This window comes from Capricornis sumatraensis, chromosome 8 (assembly GCF_032405125.1).
Source record: "Capricornis sumatraensis isolate serow.1 chromosome 8, serow.2, whole genome shotgun sequence".
NCBI lineage: Eukaryota > Metazoa > Chordata > Mammalia > Artiodactyla > Bovidae > Capricornis > Capricornis sumatraensis.
The window spans coordinates 92287046-92308510 of NC_091076.1; the positions used below are offsets into that span (position 1 = coordinate 92287046).

The 21465-nt window shown below is 52.3% G+C and overlaps 2 protein-coding genes across 7 annotated transcripts in view; one reads left to right on the forward strand and one right to left on the reverse strand.

Annotated features, from left to right (window-relative positions):
• Positions 1-2706: 2706 nt before the first annotated feature.
• Positions 2707-7710, forward strand: NKIRAS2 (NFKB inhibitor interacting Ras like 2). Its single transcript, XM_068976877.1, has 4 exons — positions 2707-2798; positions 3760-3868; positions 4601-4842; positions 5498-7710. Exons 2-4 carry the CDS (start codon positions 3775-3777, stop codon positions 5735-5737), a joined length of 576 nt encoding a protein of 191 aa, XP_068832978.1. The 5' UTR covers positions 2707-2798; positions 3760-3774; the 3' UTR covers positions 5738-7710.
• A 1192-nt stretch (positions 7711-8902) lies between these two features.
• ZNF385C (zinc finger protein 385C) overlaps positions 8903-21465 on the reverse strand; it is a 32740-nt gene continuing 20177 nt past the window's right edge. For 2 of the 6 annotated variants that reach the window (XM_068978653.1, XM_068978656.1), the window contains 7 exons: positions 20145-20290; positions 18206-18316; positions 16461-16626; positions 10997-11266; positions 10073-10269; positions 9630-9740; positions 8903-9139 (listed from right to left, as the gene is read on the reverse strand). In XM_068978653.1, the coding sequence (XP_068834754.1) occupies positions 8903-9139; positions 9630-9740; positions 10073-10269; positions 10997-11266; positions 16461-16626; positions 18206-18316; positions 20145-20290 (1238 nt within the window). Of the gene's footprint in view, positions 9140-9629; positions 9741-10072; positions 10270-10996; positions 11270-16460; positions 16627-18205; positions 18317-20144; positions 20291-21465 lie in introns of all 6 variants that reach the window. The other 4 variants (XM_068978657.1, XM_068978658.1, XM_068978654.1 and 1 more) reach the window with 4 other exon arrangements.

Sequence of the window (21465 nt, forward strand, 5' to 3'; positions counted from 1 at the left end):
GGGCCGAAGAGGGTATAAGAGGGTGTCGCCTCTCTAGGCTTCGGCTTTCCTCAGTATTCCGAGAGCTTCGTTGCCATAACAACTTCCAATCCTAGAGCGTCTCCGGTGATGCTCCGGGAGTCTGAGTTGGGTACGGACGCGGTGACCCAGGACCCTGGAGATAAAGAGCCCCCCCTACTAATACCTTCCCGACCTTTGAGTATGTCCACAGCCGCCTCCTGCGAAAGGCAAGAAGAGACACTTTGAATCCAGTTTTCCTAGTGTTCATCGGCCCCTGGAAGCCCTGCCCAACCAAGCCTGGGGAACGCAGGGCGTCTTCGCACCGCGCCTTTCATCCCCTCTGGACCTCCAAGTACCAACTGGTTCATCACCCTAATGACGCTGACCCTTTTATGAGGCTGCTTTCATGTCAGCCGCCTGGGAGTGCCATCTCAGCATTAAGCCTAGGAAGGGTGACACAGAGCCCCAGACCCTGCCCTGGAGTTTATAAGGCAGCTCGCAGGGTGAGGTCCCTGTTCCACAGTGTCCCCAGTGCTCCCAACCCTCATATAAACTCCCTGCTCAGCACGCTTGTTTTGCCGAATGCAATCTGGATTGGGAACTCAGACAGGGCAAGGACACAGCTTAATTTTCTCAGCCCTTCACCCAGACCAATAATTTTTGTGGACCTGACTTAAATTGGGGTTTGAGAGTCCCTTGGACTGCAAGGAGATCCAACTAGTCCATTCTAAAGGAGATCAGCCCTGGGTGTTCTTTGGAAGGAATGATGCTAAAGCTGAAACTCCAGTACTTTGGCCACCTCATGCGAAGACTTGACTCATTGGAAAAGACTCTGATGCTGGGAGGGGTTGGGGGCAGGAGGAGAAGGGGACGACAGAGGGTGAGATGGCTGGATGGCATCACTGACTCGATGGACTTGAGTTTGAGTGAACTCCGGGAGTTGGTGATGGACGGGGAGGCCTGGCAAGAGTCGGACACGACTGAGCGACTGAACTGAACTAAAATGAACTGACATTAAACTGAGAGGGGCAGGGGAGGTTGAGGTTAAAGTATTAAAGTTAACGGTTACCAAAGAAGGGGTCAAGGGAATTTAAGAAGAGTTTATCCCCCTTCTCCAGTAAAAGTCACTGCCATTGTCCATGAGCTGCTTGCACAGTCCCTGCCTACCACAGTGCTGAGGGAGCTGAAACCACACCTGTCACTGGGTAGTGGAGGATGGGAGAGGCTCCACCAGGGTTGGAAGAGACACGTCATTCTTCCAGCCAGTCATTCAACAACTCTCTCCAAAGCTAGGTTGGGAAGGCACAGACTCGGGCCCTGCTTGCCAATGGCTCATGGTCTACGGTCTAATGCAGGAGGCCCACCTGTCCTTAACCACGTTCCTATTTTGTGTTCTCTGAATCTTAAACTCTCAATTTAGAGAATGGATACATGCATATGGATGGCGGTGTCACTTTGCTGTGTACCTGAGACTATCACAACATTTGTTAATTGACTATCAGTTCAGTTCAGTCACTCAGTCGTGTCTGACTCTCTGCGACCCCATGAATCGCAGCACACCAGGCCTCCCTGTCCATCACCAACTCCTGGAGTTCACTCAAACTCAAGTCCATCGAGTCGGTGATGCCATCCAGCCATCTCATCCTCTGTCGTCTCCTTCTCCTCCTGCCCCCAATCCCTCCCAACATCAGGGTCTTTTCCAATGAGCCAACTCTTTGCATGAGGTGGCCGAAGTATTGACTATACTCCAATATAAAAAAAACAACCTCCCAATTTATCACCAAGTCTTGTTAATTCTCTCATCAAATATCTCTCAAATCTACCTCCTTTACACCCCCATTCAGATTCTTATCATTTTTTGGAAATCTTGGAATACTACCCTACTCTCCTAACTAATCCCAAGTCTCACCTCTGTCCAGTCTTCACTCTTTACTAGCGTGACCTGCTTAAAAGCAAAAACTGATCATGTCACTTCACTGGCATAAATCCTATCAATGGCTTTCCACTGCTGTTAGGATAGACTTTGAACTCTTTGGCCAAACACGCAGGTCTTAGATTGTTTGGCTCCTTTCTTTCTTTTTCTTTTTCGGCTCCTCTCTGCTATCAATACTGAACCCAAATACATGTAGCTCCAGTAAATGCCATGGATGTTGCCACATTTCCTTCACCCTTTCCTTCCACCCCCTTCAAACCTCAGCACAGACCTGACCTCCTCCAGGAAGGTTCCATGGATAACGTGATGCCCACTGTCCCCAAGTTAAACACCCCTTGGCTGTGCTCCCACAGCACCTCTGTAATAGATCTTACATGCTAGACTGTAACTGGGTTAGATGTCTAGATGGTGACATTCTAATGGGCTGCAACCAGGTCTAATTCGCCAGCCTTTTCTCAGCACGTAGTCCTGTGAGTGGCACAGAGGAAGCGATCAGAAGACATTGGATGAATAAACGACTGGATAAACGAAGTGTTACTCTAGTAGCCTTTAGAAAAAGAACATTTGGGCATCTGAGACACCAGAACAGCACCCGGCGCGTCCCGCCAGCGTATAACCTGTGCCCTGGCGACCACCTAGCCGAGGTTCAGGCCGTCATCTCCCCGCCGGCCTCTGAAGGCGCTGTGTTGCCGGCGACCGCTCTCCGCCGCCGGAATTGGTCTTGCCGGATGGAAGCTGCGGGGGCGGGACCAGACGGAGCCTGGGTCGACGCAGAGGAAGATCCGAGTGTTTGCCGCGGCTGCCCCACCCCTGGTCCCTGGGAGCCTGGGGGGGCCCGGCTGTGCTGCTGCGAGGGCCCTAGGAGGTATGGAACTGGGAGGCCGGGGTCGACCACGGCTTTTGGGACGCTTTAGGTGGCAGGATTCTGATTTTCTCTGGGAGCCCCCTGGTGGGGAGAGAGTGCAGGAGGCTCGTGTGATAGTCTCTCTTGGGGTGCCCCTTAATTGCGGGAAGCGGGGATCTGTACTAGGGAGTTACCTCTGGAGAAGTTTCTGTGTGAGAACCCTTTGGGAAGTTATCTCTGTCTCTCCTCTCTGGGGGAATCTTTGTCTAGGACTTCTGGGAAACCTGTGTTTGAGGTGCCTTGAGATCGCTTGGAGTGTCCTGAGATTTCTATGTCTAAGCCTTATCTGGGTGTGTCCAAGGGCAGCAAAATCTCTCTCCTTTCCAAAGTATCGTTTTCTTAGATTCCTTCCCTCCTTTGTTTCTTGTCTGATATGCTTCATCCTAGCCATGGCCTTGACTGGGAATTAGAGGGAACGAATTGTCCAGATAAGCCTTTCTGGAAAGCAGAATGTTCTTCTTAATTGTTCACTCCCCAGGAAGAGTGACGTCAGATAGATCCGCACAAAACAATATCTCTGGTTATTTCTTTACCGGATCATGGTTTAAGAGAGGGAGCTGAGCCAGAGCTCCCTTCAGCAACTGGTCTTCTACACCTGTGCATTCTGTGCACAGAAAAGATACTGGAGAGTGGTTCCTTTAAGCCAGCTACTCTTCCCGCTTTGTGGCAGCATTTACTGAGCACTTGCTCTGTGCCACTTACTGACCACGTCCTGGGGATAAGATGAGTACAATACGGCTCACTGTCCGGTAGCAGACATAGACACGTCAGAAACACTATAGCGGACATGGTACACCCTGCCGAGGGTAGTGGACAGTGCCGACTCCTCAAGGCTGTGCGTTCGGTTCAAAACTTGGGCCCTCAATTCAGGGAAGGCCCTGTGTTTTAATCCTGCCTCACCCAGTGTGCTTCCATTCTTCAGGGTTGAAAGCTAAGCATGGGGAAGAGCTGCAAGGTGGTCGTGTGTGGCCAGGCTTCTGTGGGCAAGACTTCAATCCTGGAGCAGCTTCTGTATGGAAACCATGTAGTGGGTGAGTTGCTGGGGATGGGCTGTGGCGGAGGAAGTGGAAGCATGAAGAGATCTGATCACAATACCAAGAGGCTAAAAGTTGCTCCTGGTGGTGCTCCCAGGATCTGGAAGATCCCAACCCTGCCACACAGAAGAAATCTGGAAAGAGGAAACCCAATATCAGAGAAGGATGGGAAGGAGAAGCTTGCAAGTCACGCTGTGCTTAGTGTGCTATCAGCATAAGATTGACTCTGTTCCCCAAATCATGGCAGTCCAGTCAGATTTGAAGTCTGACCCCAATCCTCAGCCCTGACATTCCTTTCTCCCCCTATCTGGTTGGCTTGTTAGGATACACTCAGTCATGCAGGTTCCCAATCTCTTTTCTCCCTAGAAACAAGGTTGTTGTTGTTTTTTTAATCTGTGCTGAGTCTTCGTTGCTGCACGGGTTTTCTCTACTTGTGGCAAAGGCAAGAGAGGGCTACTCTGTAGTTGCAGTGCAGGGGCTTGTCCTTGCAGTGGCTTCTCTTGTTACGGAGCACGGGTGCCAGGGCACATGGGCTTCAGAAGTTGTGGTTCCCGGGCTCTAGAGCACAGACTCAGTAATTGTGGCGCAGGGGCATAGTTGCTCCAAGGCACGTGGGCTCTTCCCAGATCAGGGATTGAACTCAAATCTCCTGCATCAGCAGGTGGATTCTTGACCACTGAGACACCAGAGAAGCCCAGAAACAAGTTTTTCCTCCTCATTTTGTCCCAGGTTCTGAGATGATCGAGACGCAGGAGGACATCTATGTGGGCTCCATTGAGACTGACCGGGGGGTCCGGGAGCAGGTGCGTTTCTACGACACCCGGGGGCTCCGAGACGGGGCCGAGTTGCCCCGGCACTGCTTCTCCTGCACTGACGGCTATGTCCTGGTCTACAGCACGGACAGCCGGGAGTCCTTTCAGCGTGTGGAGCTGCTCAAGAAGGAGATTGACAAATCCAAGGACAAGAAGGAGGTGTGTGGCAGAACCCCGGTGGTGAGAGACAGTGGGCCCTGGGCTGGCTTTGGGAGGCCCGGAACGGCTCTGTTTTTCACTCATTTGCCAGGAGCTAGGTTTGAAACTGGAGGGCGGGGATGGAAACCACTGCCAGGTGTCTTCACCGCTAGAGGTGCCCACATGTTGAGACAGCTCAGCCAGAGAGGCTACTCGAGTTTAGGAGATCCCTGACCTAACACACATGATGTCCTCACTAGGCTTTTTTAATAGTGGTTGTGTGCTCAGCTGTGAAGGCCCTTTTGTTCTCAATCAGGCATGCTGGGAGTGCTTCCTCACCAGTTAACTTAGCCAGCACTAACTCCCAGTAGTGATCAGGCATGAATGACACAGGGCTTGTAACAGAACCCCTGGAGGGAGGGCCAGATGGAGGCCCCGCCCACAGTTTCTAATGTAGGAAGAGATGAGACCTCAGCTGTTGAGACTTCTTCCCCTCCTCTAGGACTCCGAGGTGGAAGTGGTTGCTTTTTCCTTTCCTTCCTCTGTTCAAGTTCTGGCTTCCATCTGTACCCGCTCTGGGAGTTCCATGACAAGCCTGAGGTGGTCACTGGCCCTCATCCCGGCCCCCAAGGTCCATGCTGCAGCCACAGGCCTCTCCTGTGTTCCTCTTCCACAGGTCACCATTGTGGTCCTCGGCAACAAGTGTGACCTGCAGGAGCAGCGGCGTGTAGACCCGGACGTGGCTCAGCACTGGGCCAAGTCGGAGAAGGTGAAGCTGTGGGAGGTGTCAGTGGCTGACCGCCGTTCGCTGCTGGAGCCCTTCGTCTACCTGGCCAGCAAGATGACCCAGCCCCAGAGCAAGTCTGCCTTCCCCCTAAGCCGCAAGAACAAGGGCAGCGGCTCCTTGGATGGCTGATGTGGTGCCTTCCCAGCCCTGGAAGTTGGGTTGGGGGAAAGGGGGGTTTAGGTAGCTTTGCTTCCCAGTCAAGGTGGGGAGCTCACCACTAGGCCAGGCAGCTGGGCTGTCCGAGGCTCAGGTCGCTTTTGCTCCCTCCCAGCTCTGGGAATTGCTGACAGTCTAGGTTAGCACCGCCAACCCCCCCAGCCCCCATCATATCTGCCCTGCGGTGACTGGGGTAGTTGTGGGTCACTGTCCCTTTTACCTGCCAGGAGAGGAAGCAGAGCTCTATGCAGAGGTGCTGCATCTGGGGTCTGCTTCCTATCACAGGGACCCCCCACTTCCTGGTTTCCTGCCAGTGTCTATTCTCTCTCTCTTATATTTACACACCCGCTGTTCAGGAAGCCTCTACATACACACACCCACACCCACCCACCCATACACATACACACACACACACACACACACACACACACACACAAACACGGCATCAGTCTGGACACGTATCTGTGTAGATGTGCACGTGTGCATGCTGGTGTTTGGGTCACACACACACACACACACACACACACACATTTATGGCACCAGCCTGGACTCTAGAGTAAGGGCGTCCACATATCTGTCTGTAGATATGCACGTGTGTGTGCTGGTGTTTGGGACACACACACACACACTTACGGCACCAGCCTGGACTCTAGAGTAAAGGCGTCCCCGTATCTGTGTGTAGGTGTGCACGTGTGCATGCTGGTGTTTGGGACATGCACACACACACACACATCGTCTCTCTCTCATGGCACCAGCCTTGACTCTAGAGAAAGGGTGTCCAGGCATCTGTGTGTGGATGTGCGTGTGTGTGCATGCTGGTGTTTGGGTCACACACACACACACTCACTTATGGCACCAGCCTGGACTCTAGAGTAAGGGCGTCCCCGTATCTGTGTGTAGGTGTGCACGTGTGCATGCTGGTGTTTGGGACACACACACACACACACACACATACACACATCATCTCTCTCTCATGGCACCAGCCTGGACTCTAGAGAAAGGGTGTCCGGGCATCTGTGTGTGGATGTGCATGTGTGTGCGTGCTGGTGTTCTGGGCACCTCCTCATCCAACAGCCCAACCTCTCTCCTGTCCTCTCCTTGGCTAGAAGCAGCTAGCCTCCTGGGAGTGTCCTTCTCTGTTGTAACTCTTCCCCCAGCTTCCTCTTCCTGCTCAGGGAGCATGTCACTGGGTGAGGTGGAATGAGACACAGCTGGGCTGGGAGTCAGTAGCTGGCTTTGTGGGCCTGCAAGGCCCTTCCCCTCTCGGGGCTCCGCTTTTCTCATCTGTAAGATGATCTCGATTCTGTGCTCTCTAGCCCTGTGGTTGGATACTGCCCGCAACTGCGACTGTCCCCTCAGCTTCTCCCTTTTCAAGGTGCTATGCCTACAGCCCTGCAGGCTGGGACACTGCTCCCCCGACCACCAGGGGGCAGGAGCGCACTACTCGCTCTAGTTGCCAGAGCGGCTGCCCAGTGCCCAATCAGCAGACCTCCCGGGCCTGGGGACCGGTCTTTCCCGTTCCTGTGGTGGTTTTCAGCTGATGGCTGGACTCCTATTTATCAATTTCCTGTGTTTATATGCCTGCTGCCCCAGTGGAGGCTGGGCAAGGTGCTCCTCTAGCGCTCCCTTCTTACCTCAGATGCCTGAGCAGAACAAGGCCAAGCAGGAGCAGCTTCCCAGGAGCTGCCAGGCCTGTTGGGGGCTCAGAAAGGTGGTCACACTTCCAGCACGCTGTTCAGGTGAGCTTGTAACCTGCAACCTCCCGTGCTCACCTGCTTCTGATGCACATACCTAGCACAGGTGAAACACTACAGCCAGATGACCTCCAATACACGCCCCTTCTCCCCAGAACGGGAGGGGCGAGCAGGGGCAGGCGGCCCAGCTGGGCGAGTCCAGTTTTAGGGCATATACAAGCTTGAGCTTAAATTCATTTATTGATGTGTTGGACACAATAAAACCACAACTGTTATCAAAAAGTTTCCCTCCCCTCCCCCTTTTTTCTTGTTCCCCCATTGGAAATAGCTTTTTAAAAAAAAGATAACAGGCGGATACTGGCGAAGTCCCATATCGTGGAGTGGTGGGTGGCAGTGCTGGGGCGGGAGGGGGTGGTGGCAGTCATCTTGACGGCACGAAAATGGGTCTCGAGAGTGGATCCCAACACTCGGGTTCACAGCGAGGGGGGCTTGGGCTGCTGGTCTTGGGGGAGAGCTGAATTGAGTGCTGGGGGCCAGTTTGAAGTGAGGAACTGGAGGGGAACCCTGGGGGGTGGATTTGGTGTCAGGGGGCTCCATAGTCTGAGGGAGACCCAGTGTCACTTCTCTTCCCCCTTGAGAGCTGGGGTTCAGGAAGAATCAATGAAAGGCTAAGAGGGGAGAACGTGTGTGGGACTGGTCACTTCCTCTATTACAGACGGCCCAGCCAGAACATCACCATCACCTCACCCCATCCTGTCAGCAAGCGAAAACCCCAGAAGCTTGCGGCCCCAGCCGCCCCTTGGCTTTGCCCCACTTGGTGCCGCTCCCTCTCTCCACAGTCCACCACACCCTTGTCCAGGCGGCCTTGAACCCACTCCCACTGGAGACCCCCTCCATCATCGCCAGTGATTCTCTGGGGAATCCAGTGAATGGGGAAGACCACCCCCACCCCACCCCCTGCAGGGCATAGGAATAGAGGTCACAGTCTTGTCCTCAGGCTAGGAGAAAGTCAGATTCCTTGGGCCTCTGGCCACATGGCTATAGGTCTTGAGTTGGGGAGGTGAGAGCACCATGGGGCTGGGGCTAGGATTATTGCATAGATCTTTGGATTTTTCGGTTTGCTCCCCGTAAGTCAGGATGGGAAATGGAGGGGAGCCCAGGACTAGCCCTAGACACCAGAGGCAGGGAGGGTGCAGATGGATGGTCCGGGGCCCATCCGGGGCATTAGTTGAGTCCCCAGTGCAGACTGAGGGCTGGGCAGCAGCTCTTAGCATTAGCCCAGCTCTTCCTAGATTGGGCAGGACCCCGAGGCTGTAAAAGGCATTCTCCTGCAGGATGGAGGGAACTGAGGCATCTCAGGGAGAGGGGTCAGGGCCGGTGGCGAGCAGGGGCAACTGCTGGGAGGGCGACTGCTGGGAAGTCAGCCCTGGGCTCCCTGGGAGAGCTAATAGGGGGTGAAAACGATGGGTCCCGTGGCAGGGCGAACGGCTCCCGCTGGGGTGCGAAACAGAGCTGGACCCAGGATTGGAGCTGGGAAGAGGGTGGTGGCCGCTGTGGGGGCAGGCCGGAGGGCCAGGGGCCCTGGCAGGGCACAGATGGCTGCCGCCGCGGTGGGGAGCGGGCTGGGCAAGAAGCGGGCTGCCAGGGTCTTGGTGAGTTGCTTCTGCAAGGCCAGTTTAGACTGCAAAGAAAAGAGGGATGGACACAATCTCTGACCCCAGGAAAATCCCCTCCCCTCCCTTGGCCCCATCCCTAGACCTTTTGCTGCAGGAAAAACGTGACTTTCAGGATTCCAAACCTAAATCCTCCTCCCTTCCCACCCCCACACATTCATTCCACAGGGCTTTCTCCACCACCTGTCGTCCTGTCCAGAGGGAGGAGAATCTTGGGATGGGCCAAGGGGGGAGGCTGTGGGGAGTGGGGGGTGGACACAGTCTCCAGGAGATGCTCGCCCACCCCTTGCGCTTGTCCCTGAGATGACTTTCCCGGGCCCACCTCCCCGGAAATTTTTCTGGGCAGATCCCAAGACAATCAAAAACCCAACCCCAGTTCGTTCCCTGCCCAGGCCGCCATGAGATGGGGTGGGGAGGCTTCCTTCCTGCCCCACCTCCCACCTCCCAGCCTGCCCTCCCTTCCGGCCAACCTTCTCCCCTCCGGACCTGAACCGATACCTTGAGGAGACTCACAGCCAGTGCTGCGTGCTTCTGCAGCTTGCTGTGCTGGCTGGAGGGCTTGGGGGGCTTCCCGGCCAGGCGGTCTTTGTGCCTCCTGCTGCTCAGGTGCTAGTGGACAGACAGACAGACTGGGAACAAGACGAGGAACCCAGGGACCCCAAAACTACCCTCTCATGCTTGGCTAGCTCACCCTTCTGCTACCCACAGTTCACACACCTAGTCCACTTGGCCCTGGAGCAGGGGAGGCCCCGGGGAAGGGGAGGCAAGAGTTGGCCTTTGCCTTCCAGGAGCTCACCATCCCTTGAGCGTCACCTCTTTCTCCACCTGCACCCTTCTCTGCTCCACCCACCTTCTCCCTGAAGGCTCTCTCCTGCCCGCCTGGCATGGGGCCCACCCCCTCACCTCTGCTCCACCCCCAATCCCAGCCTCACTTGCCCCACCTGCTTGAGTTGGGTCTCTGAGTTGACCTGGAGCTGACAGAGAGCACAGTGGAACGGGGGGCTGGGCCCCTGCCGGCCCCCCCTGCCCCCTGTCACTCTCTTGGCCTTGTGTCCGGCTCCTCCCCGGGGCACCGTGCGGCCCCGGCCCCTGCGGGGAGCGCCCCGCTGACCTTCCACCATCCACCGGTGCTTGGCTCCTGGCAGAAGGAAAGGAGACAGCTTGTCAGCACCAGCGAGGGGCAGCAGGGCTACAGAGACCCCCTCCAAGCCAGGTCAGCCTGGCTGTCCCTTGAAGCCTCCAGGCTGCTCCACACCGACAGCCCCGACAGCCACATGAAGTTTCTCTTTCCCTCTGAAAGGTCCTCCCGTGCGTGCTAAGTCGCTTCAGTCGTGTTCAACTCTTTGCAACCCCATGGACTGTAGCCCTCCAGGCTCTTCTGTCCATGGGATTCTCCAGGCAAGAATACTAGAGTGGGTTACCACGTCCTCCTCCAGGGGATCTCCCGGCATCTCAGAGATTAGACCCACATCTCTTATGTCTCCTGCATTGGCATGGGTTTCTTTATCATTAGTGCCATCTGGAAAGCCCCAAAGATCCTCAAGGAAGCTTCCTTGCAGAGTAAATGGTCAGCCTCCCTTTGACTCTCATCCCAACCCTGTCCCCAGGTCTGACCCAAGGAGAGATGGAGAGGGTGTCTCCCGTCTTCTGTGGGACCCTTCAGATCTTGTTGCCTCAGACGTCTCTTCCCAATCCTCTCTCCCCAAGCATTAGCTGGAGGACCCCAAATGCCTGCCCACTCACAGCTGGGCACAGCACCTCTGTCACCCAGCCCTCGATCACAGGGGCCACCCAGAAGTGACAGCCTGCCCGCATCTGGTGAGGGGCATCTCCTCCCCGGACTCAAGCTGGCTGGGTGCACTGACCTGTGTTGTGAGCCTGAAGCTGGGAGGCAGAATTCACGGTCACCTTACACGTGGGGCAGTAGAGGCGCCCCTTCTCGCTCCTGCCTTCCCCACTCACACCGCTTCCCATAGCAGCTGCTGCTGGTTCAGGCTCTGGGGAGCAGGGTGGGAAAGATGAAGAGGAGGAAGAGGAGGCAGCATCCAAGAGGTCTGAGGGGACTGGCTCCCTGGGCGTGGGTTCTGGACTCCGGGGTGACTGGGTTTCGGGACCAGGAGGAGGGGCCGCAGGAACTGCTGGGGAAATGGAAGGCTTCAGGTAAGAGGGCAAGCTCCAAGATGATTCTCGAGACCATAACTTTAAAAATATTTATTTATTTTTTCTAACTTTTGGCTGCATGAGGCATGTTGGATCTTAGTTCCCCAGTTCAGTTCAGTTCAGTTCAGTTCAGTCGCTCAGTCATGTCTGACTCTTTGCGACCCCATGAATCACAGCACCCCAGGCCTCCCTGTCCATCACCAACTCCCGGAGTTCACTCAGACTCATGTCCATCGAGTCAGTGATGTCATCCAGCCATCTCATCCTCTGTCGTCCCCTTCTTCTCCTGCCCCCAATCCCTCCCAGCATCAAAGTCTTTTCCAGTGAGTCAACTCTTCGCATGAGGTGGCCAAAGTACTGGAGTTTCAGCTTTAGCATCATTCCTTCCAAAGAAATCCCAGGGTTGATCTCCTTCAAAATGGACTGGTTGGATCTCCTTGCAGTCCAAGGGACTCTCAAGAGTCTTCTCCAACACCACAGTTCAAAAGCATCAATTCTTCAGTGCTCAGCCTTCTTCATAGTCCAACTCTCACATTCATACATGACTACTAGAAAAACCATAGCCTTGACTAGACGGACCTTAGTCGGCAAAGTAATGTCTCTGCTTTTGAATATGCTATCTAGGTTGGTCATAACTTTTCTTCGAAGGACTCAGTGTCTTTTAATTTCATGGCTGCAATCACCATCTGCAGTGATTTTGGAGCCCCCCCAAAATAATGTCTGACACTGTTTCCACTGTTTCCCCATCTATTTCCCATGAAGTGATGGGATGCCAAGCAGGGATCAAACCCATACCTCCTACAGTGGAAGCCTGAAGTCTTAACAACTGCCAGGGAGGTCCCTTGAGACCATGATTTTAAGCACAGACATTCTGGGGGTAGCATGGCTGAGGGGAGGGCCCCTGGTGTAGGGATGACCAGCACTGAATTCCAGACTCCTCACCAAATCACTGGGCAGACTTGGGCCTCTTTGGGCCTCAGCTTTCCTACATGAAATCATAAAGTTGGGCCCAGTGGTCTCAGAGAGACCACTCAGTCCTGATAATCTACAGTTATTAGCTAACTGTTAAATAAGTGGAAGTCACCAAAAAGAAGTACTGTAATATTCATAGAGCACTATTCCTAGCAGCAGAAACTGGAAACTATCCAAATATTCATCAACAGGAGAATAGTGAAAAGAGTTGGTGGTCAATTAAATACTACATGGCAATGAAAAAGGACAAAACGCAGCGACACACGACAACATGGAAGAAGCCAGATGCAAAACCTACATACTCCAGATCTTCCTCAACCTATACTGGGGTTACCTCCCAATAAACCCATCATAATTTAAAAATGCATTTAATAGACCTAACCTAAAAGGCAGAGGAACCAGAGATCAAACTGCCAACATCCGCTGGATCATCAAAAAAGCAAGAGAGTTCCAGAAAAACATCTATTTCTGCTTTATTGACTATGCCAAAGCCTTTGACTGTGTGGATCACAATAAACTGTGGAAAATTCTAAAAGAGATGGGCATACCAGACCACCTGACCTACCTCTTTGAGAAACCTATATGCAGGTCAGGAAGCAACAGTTAGAACTGGACATGGAACAACAGACTGGTTCCAAATAGGAAAATGAGTATGTCAAGGCTGTATATTGTCACCCTGCTTATTTAACTTATATGCAGAGTATATCATGAGAAACGCTGGGCTGGAAGAAGCACAAGCTGGAATCAAGATTGCCGGGAGAAATATCAATAACCTCAGATATGCAGATGACACCACCCTTATGGCAGAAAGTGAAGAAGAACTGAAGAGCCTCTTGATGAAAGTGAAAGAGGAGAGTGAAAAAGCTGGCATAAAGCTCAACATTCAGAAAACTAAGGTTTATGGCATCTGGTCCCATCACTTCATGGGAAATAGATGGGGAAAGAGTGGAAACAGTGTCAGACTTCATTTTTTTGGGCTCCAAAATCACTGCAGATGGTGATTGCAGCCATGAAATTAAAAGACACTGAGTCCTTGGAAGGAAAGTTATGACCAACCTAGATAGCATATTCAAAAGCAGAGACATTACTTTGCCAACAAAGGTCTGTCTAGTCAAGGCTATGGTTTTTCCAGTAGTCATGTATGGATGTGAGAGTTGGACTGTGAAGAAAGCTGAGCACTGAAGAATTGATGCTTTTGAACTGTGGTGTTGGAGAAGACTCTTGAGAGTCCCTTGGACTGCAAGGAGATCCAATCAGTCCATCCTAAAGGAGCCCAGTCCTGGATGTTCATTGGAAAGAATGATGCTAAAGCTGAAACTCCAGTACTCTGGCCACCTCATGCGAAGAGTTGACTCATTGGAAAAGACTCTGATGCTGGGAGGGATTGGGGGCAGGCGAAGAAGGGGCAACAGAGGATGAGATGGCTGGATGGCATCACTGACTCGATGGACATGAGTCTGAGTAAACTCCGGGAGTTGGTGATGGACAGGGAGGCCTGGGGTGCTGTGATTCATGGGGTTGTAAAGAGTCGGACACGACTGAACGACTGAACCGAACTGAACTGAACCTACCGAACATAATAGTTTGGCCTAGCCTACCTTAAATGTGCTCAGAACACCTACCTTAGCTTACAGTTGAGCACAATCATCTAACACAAAGTGTATTTTATAATAAAGTGTTGACTATCTCATGTCATTTATGGAATACTGTGTTGACAGTGAAAACCACATTGCTTGCATGGGCACAAAATGGTTGTGTGTCAGTTGTTTACCCTCCTGGTCACGTAGCTGCTGCTTTCCAACATCACAAAAGAGTACGTACCCCTGTCATACAGAGTGAAGTAAGTCAGAAAGAGAAAAACAAATATCATATACTATTGCATATATGTGGAATCTAGGAAAATGTACACATGAACCTATTTGCAGGGCAGCAATAGAGACACAGAGGTAGAGAATGGACACATGCGGAGGGTGGAACAAGTTGGGAGATTAGGACTGACATACACACACTGCTGCTGCTGCTAAGTCGCTTCAGTCGTGTCTGACTCCGTGCGACCCCATAGACGGCAGCCCACAAGGCTCCCCCATCCCTGGGATTCTCCAGGCAAGAATACTGGAGTGGGTTGCCATTTCCCTCTCCAATGCATGAAAGTGAAAAGTGAAAAAGTGAAGTCGCTCAGTCGTGTCCGACTCTTAGCAACCCCATGGACTGCAGCCTACCAGGCTCCTCTGTCCATGGGATTTTCCAGGCAAGAGTACTGGAGTGGGGTGCCATTGCCTTCTAGTGGGAAGCTGCTGTATTGCACAAGGACCTCAGTTCCGTGCTCTGTGGTGACCTGGAGGGGTGGAAGGAGGAGGGTATGAGAGGAGGGCCCAGAGGGTGCGGATATATGTACACAGAGAGCTGACTCACTTCCTTGTACAACAGAAGCTAATACAACATTGTTATCCTCTTGGGCTCCAAAATCACTGCAGATGGTGACTGCAGCCATGAAATTAAAAGACGCTTACTCCTTGGAAGAAAAGCTATGGCCAATCTAGACAGCATAGTAAAAAGCAGAGACTTTACTTTGCCAACAACGGTCCGTCTAGTCAAAGCTATGGTTTTTCCAGTAGTCATGTATGGATGTGAGGGTTGGAACATAAAGAAGGCTGAATGCCAAAGAACTGATGGTTTTGAACTGTGGTGTTTGAGAAGACTTGAGAGTCCCTTGGACTACAAGGAGATCAAATCAGTCAGTCCTAAAGGAAATCAGTCCTGAATGTTCACTGGAAGGATTGAAGCTAAAGCTGAAGCTCCAATAGTTTGGCCACTTGATGCGAAGAACTGATGCATTGGAAAAGATCCTGATACTGGGAAAGACTGAAGGCAGGAGGAGAAGAGGATGACAGAGGATCAGATGGTTAGATGGCATCACCGACCTGATGGACATCAGTTTGAGCAAGCTCTGGGAGTTGGTAATGGACAGGGAAGTCTGGTCTACTACAGTCCATGGGGTTGCAAAGAGTTGGACACGACTGAGCAACTGAACTGAACTGAAAACAACACAGTAAAGCAATTATACTCCAATTAAAATTTTAAAAAGAGTATGTACTGTATATCTCTAGCCCAGAAAAGATCAAAATTTGAAATTGGAAGTCCAATTTCTAACTGAATGCATATCGCTTTTATACCATGCGTGCTGTGTGCTAAGTCGCTTCAGTCACACCCAAATCTTTGCGACCCCATGGACTGTAGCCCAACAGTCTCCTCTATCCATGGGATTCTCCAGACAAGAATACTGAAGTGGGTTGCCATTCCCTTCTCCAGAGGATCTTCCCGACTCAGGGATCGAACCCCTGTGTCCTGCATTGCAGGTGGATTCTTTACCGCTGAGCCACTGGGGGAAGCCCTGGGAAGTCAAAAGATCATAATCCAAATCATTGTGACGTTGGGAACCATCTGTATGTCATTAACCAAAACCAGGTGAGACTAATCTCTGGTGAGACAAGTCAGGCTCATGGTTATCCTGGGGGAGGGTTATAGGTGGTTAAATAGCATCACCCCCAAACTCACGTCCATCTGGAATCTCGGAATGTGATCTTATCTGGAAAGCAGAGTCTTTGCTGATGTAATTAGTTAAGATGAGATCAAACTGGACTAGAGTGGGCCCTAGGTCAGTGACTGGTGTCCTTCTAAGATCATGTGAACACACAGGCGCGAGGGAGAAGGTGATGTGAGGGTGGAGACAGAAGGTCAGAATGTGGCCAAGGATTGCCGGCAACCAGGAAGCTAGAAGAGGGGGACGAAACAGACTCTCTCTCTGTACCCCGGGAAGGAACCAACCTTGCTGACACCCTGTTCCAAAGGTCTGACCTCCAGAAATTGAGAAAATACAGTTCTGTTACTTTCAGCCACCCAGTGTGTGGTCATTCATTATCCCAGGCCTAGGAAGCTAAGAAGGTAGTGACTGGGAGAGGGCCTGAGGAGTGGGGTGGGGCGGGGGCAGTGCTTCTGGGGTGCTTGTGACATGTTTCTTCACCTCAGCAGATTCGGGTTGGAAAATCCGAGATGCTCTTCCATGTGGTGTGCGCCTCTTCCTGTACAGATGGAATACTCCAACACAAGCGGGAATAATAATAAGCAGAAAACACTCAACCCCTTGTCAGAAACCAGATTTGGAGTGGGACAGGGGTGGGACAAAAGTTCAGGACTGACCTTTGCTGTGCAGCTCTTCAGGGGCTCCACCGGCTGGAGTCGGGGTAGGGGACACCAGCGTCTCATCCTGGGTCAGGGTTTGCGGCCTCTGCTTGCTCTTGGCGGCTTCAACAGCCTTGAGTTTTCTGGCATGTTTGTGGCCTTTGTAATGTGCTTCAGCCTGGTTCTGGGGAGGGGAGAGCCTGGAGTCACCATTCATTTGCTGCGTCTACCTTCCCCATCCATGAGCTGGCACGTAGGGGGCAGGTCAGAGGGAAGCAGGGCTCCGGCCACACAGGGAGGAAACCCTTGCCATTGTTATTGTCATCATAGCACGTGTGTGGGCCCGAGGGTTATAGAATGCATTCTCATACGTGAACTCCTGGGCAAACCGCCACCGCCTTCCAATTCTGCCTCAGCGCCTTTTTAGCTGTGCATCTTTGGGCAAGTCACTACACCTTTCTGAGCCTCAGTTTCTGACTCATAAGCTTTGGGATGATAATACTGATTTCACAGGGTTGTGAGAATGAAAATGAGAACATGAATGACAAGTGAAAGCGAAAGTGTTAGTCGCTCAGTTGTGTCCAACTCTTTGCGACCCAATGGACTATACCCTGCCAGGCTTCTCTGTCCGTGGGATTCTCCAGGCAAGAATATTGGAGTGGGTTGCCATTCCCTTCTCCAGGGGATCTTCCCGACTCAGGGATGAATGACAAGGGCCTAGTACAGAGAATAAGTGCTCAGTGAGTGTCAGTTACTAGGTTTATAAATGCATGAGTGGGAAAACAGAGCAGTCCCCATGCTTTAGGGAACATACACTCCAGATCATTCATCCTTCTGTACGTGTTTTTTAACAAATAGTTCCTGAGCATTTCCTATTTGCCAGGCACTGTGTTGGGCCTGGTATGAAAAATACATGGTTTCTTTATCAGAGTGAGTCTCTCCATCCATCACTTGCATGACCCATGTAACCTGAAAGCCTGGAAGGAACCCGCAAACCTGGCCTGTCCACTAGGGATTCCTGCTTATTGCTCCCCAAAGTAGGAAAGAAGGCCCTGTGGCCCCTCCTTAGGCACTTTCACAAGAGCAGGTCTGCCAACAGCATCTCCCCAAACTGCAGAAGTTGCCTGGACAGAAACCAAACATTCCCTTGGAGGCCAGAATGAGGCTTCCCTACTCTCTAGGGGTAGGCCCTGCTAGGAAGTATGTGGACTGTGGGGTCAGCGAGGCCTGGGTTCAAATGCCAGCTCTGCTAATTACCAGCTGTATGACCTCAGGCAAGTCACTTAACCTCTCTGAAGCTCAGTTTCCTCATCTGAAAAATGAGACTGAGGATGGGACCTTGAACCATCTCACAGATGTATCATGAGAACTAATTAAGAGGATAGACACAAACAGATTCTGTAAACTCTCAGGCGTGTTAAGAACTCAGCCCCGAACCAGAACCGATGGTGGCCCCTGGGACCCAGAGTAGGGAAGGGCAGCCTGCTCTCATCAGAAGGTTCCAGAACATAGGAGCGAGGCATAGGGGGAGGAAAACAGAATCCCAGGGGGATGGGCTGGGAAGGGGCACAGGAATCTGGAGAGAGGAAAGGATCCGATGGATAAAGGGCCAGGAGCGGCTCTTCCTCAACGAAGGACAGAAAATACAGACCACAGTCCCTTTGCCACCCCTATTCCTCCAGGCAGGAAAGACCTGGAAGCCAAGGGTCCAGCCCGCTCCCTGCCCAGCGCCCCCCAAGCCTGTTTCCACAACTCCCTCTCACCGCTGAGTTGAATCTCAGGTGACAGATGTTGCAGGAAATGAAGAGCTTCTTCTTCAGGGGAGAGGGGACCCCAAATGTGTGGCTGATGACAGCTTTCTGGACCGGGTCCATCTGTGGAGGGGGTGGGAGGGCACAGTAACTGTGGGGTCAGCTAAGTAAGGTGGAAGGGCAGTGCCAAATGCCCAAAACTAAAGTCTAAGCAGGAGGGCAGTGGTCAGCCCATAGGAAGAAATTTCCTATGTCTGTGGATATTAAACACTGAAAAAGAAAAGCCTCTTCCCTGGCTGACTCTCTTAGACGGCCTAGGCTTGTGCTTGGAGGCAGGGGGATGGCCACGTGACTTTTGTGATCTTGAGAAACACAACCATGGCCTGGTGATCACCATGGCTTCCCTTGCTGCCCTTCCGGTCTCTTTTTTTCCTCCTTCATGAGAATCACATCTACGTGTGCAGAGAGTTGAGGGCAGGGAGAAGCGGAGAAGAGAATTTGGAATTTCCTCCCCCATAACCCAGCCTTGTGCTGGGCCTGTGGGCTGGGGGAGATAAAGCTTACCATATCAGCTTTGCCGCTGTCACAGGGCCTGAGAGTGAGAGCCACAGCCCAGGGGCAGTGGGGGACCAGGCTGGGGGCAGGGAGCAGGGTTAGCAGACGGAAGCCAGAGGGTTCCCTGAATAGTAGGGTCATTTCCCTGGAATATGAATTTGTATTTTTTTTTCTTTTCCTTGTTTTAAATAATTTCTGTTTCTTCTATCAAACCAAGTCTTTATGTTCCCTTTTCTCAAAGGCTGGGTTGTTGTGTCAAAAAGCAGAAGTCGTTGGGGGCTTACTTGTCAAGAAGAACTTTGCAAACCTTCCTGAGAGAGAAGAACACAGGCTTTGAGAGAAGAGCATGGTTTCAGAAACTTCCCTGAGACCAGAAAGAGGTTCTAATCCTCACAGCACCCAGGGCCAGGGGCTGAGGTGGGTGGGTGGCGGGACGGGACAGGATTTCAGGGGAGAATGGCCTGCAGGGCCCCCAGGGATGAGAACAGCAGCAGATTGACCCCCTCGTAGGGACCATGTGCCTGAACAATGAGCATGTCAGCAAGTGACAGTGGGGACTACAAACCAGAGGACCCCCCCCCCAGTTGTCTTGGGCTCCTTAGGATCTTTGAACAACCCTGGAGGGTGGGAAGGAAGGGGCTCCCAAGGGTGATTAGATAGAGCTTCCCACCATATTGTCAGGATGGGGGGAGGCTCATCAATGATTACATTTGATTTTTCAAAAAAGTTTTTAAAAGGGTCGTATACCTTATAGCTCATATAGTGAAGTAAGTTTCAGATTTACACACATACATGGAAATGCTAGTACAGAGACTAGTAGGCAGACACACAGCACATAAACGTACAGGTAGTTACAAATCACAGAAACAAGCAGAAAGATACACACGCACCTGCACACCAATGGCACACATCCAAACCATATGAAAACATACACGCAGAGGCCAGACACACACCAAACACATACACAGTTGACACACAAAAACTCAGATACCCAGGCATATACACTACATAAAGACAACTACACAGGCATAAAGAGTTCACAAGCACACGTGCACAAACTCACACCCGTAAATACACACAAAGTCCTACAAACTAAAACAGAAAGGCACACAGACATACACAGATCATCCACAGATGCCCCTTTATGAAAACTCGATGAAACCTGCAGCTCAAAGGCCCTCCAGGCTCAGCACCAGTTGCTAGGGGAGAGGACAGTAGCATCCCGGATATTCTGGCCTAAGCAGGAGCTGGGCCCCATTTTGGGAGCACCTGGTCACTCGGAGGGATGTTGCTCCTGGTTGGACCCAGCTTCTAAGAGCCGGCCCCTGGGAGCCCACCTTCCCAGCCCACCCCCATGCTGGGTTGCACTCCCGCCACCCGCCCACCCAGCCCGTACCGTGCTGAAGTTGGGGAAGAGACTGAGCGGGGTGGCGCCATTGAAGTGGAAGGTGAGCAAGTGCTTGAAGTCCAGCGGGGGCTGCAGAGGCCTGGCGGGCAGGGCCAGGGAGGCCAGCAGCGGGCTGGGGGCTCCGGAGGCCGGGCCTGCGGCAGGAGGAAGAAGGGCAGGGTCTGAAACAGGGAGTTACAGGGCTCGCTCCTCCCTCCACAGCCAGAACAAGAGGTTGATGGGCTTCTTGGCTGTGGAGCCAGGGCGGAAACTCCCATCTCCACGAAGCAGCGCTGGCTAAACCCAGGGTGATTACAGCCCATTTCTGCGCCTCTCCCCTGCACCACAGGGGAAGGGGAAGCAGAGGGTCCACAGTTCTAGGCTCCCAGCCCAGAAGGATGACCACCTCCCCCACAGGGGCAGCATTATGGCCCCAGTGAACCCCAGAGGGGAGTCGGGGCGGGGCCCTGATACACACACCACCATGGAGACTGCACGATGCACTGGGTTTCCACTTTATTGCAAATTAAACCCAAGCCTAAGAGACTTGGAAAGTCTAGCCCCATCCCCTCTCACTAACTACTCCCCTCCAGATCCCCCACAACACTCACAGCAAGGACTGACAGGGGATAGGAACCCCCCCAGAATCTGAAGGGATGTGTTCCCCAACTCTGATGAGGCCCCAACTGCTCTCCACTGGAGACAAAAGCCCTCCAACACCCCTGGGTCAGGCCTGAGCCTGGTCCTTGGGTTCAACCAGTCCAGCACTGTGGTTTATACAGTCTTTGGTCTTAAAGGTCTGAGGCAGGGGCCTGGGTTCAATCCCTGGTCAGGGAACTAAAATCTCAGCACTGCCAAAAAAAAAAAAAAAAAGAGAGAGAGAGAGAGATCTGAGGCAAGGGCTGGGGAAGGTTAGGAACTTGGAGAACAGCCAGACTTTGAGGAAGAAAAAAATTAGAAATAAATTCAGCCCATTTGGGACTTTTTTGAACCCTGTTGTTGCAAAAGCAAAAGAAGTCCTTTTCGATTTTGTGTGTTAACACCAGGGAGGCTAGGATAGATTTATTTCACATTGATACATATGTATGTCTACGTGATGTTGCTTCAGTCTAGTCCGACTCTGCCACCCTATGGACTCCCAGGCTCCTCTGTCCATGGGATTTTCCAGGCAAGAATACTGGAGCGGATGTCTACGTACAGCCAAGTACAGAAAAGTCTCAGGCAGCCTGTTGGTGGAGAGGGCACCTCTTACTTCCCTTGAGCTTTTTCACAGAGAGGGTGCTCTGCTGTGTCAAAAATACAGACAGTCATTTTTTCCCCCAGTCATATC

Coding starts and splice junctions, on each gene's coding strand:
- NKIRAS2 (XM_068976877.1), top strand. CDS start 3,775: ATGGGGAAGAGCTGCAAGGTGGTCGTGTGTGGCCAGGCTTCTGTGGGC. Junction 3,869..4,600: donor GTATGGAAACCATGTAGTGG/GTGAGTTGCTGG, acceptor ATTTTGTCCCAG/GTTCTGAGATGATCGAGACG. Junction 4,843..5,497: donor AATCCAAGGACAAGAAGGAG/GTGTGTGGCAGA, acceptor CCTCTTCCACAG/GTCACCATTGTGGTCCTCGG.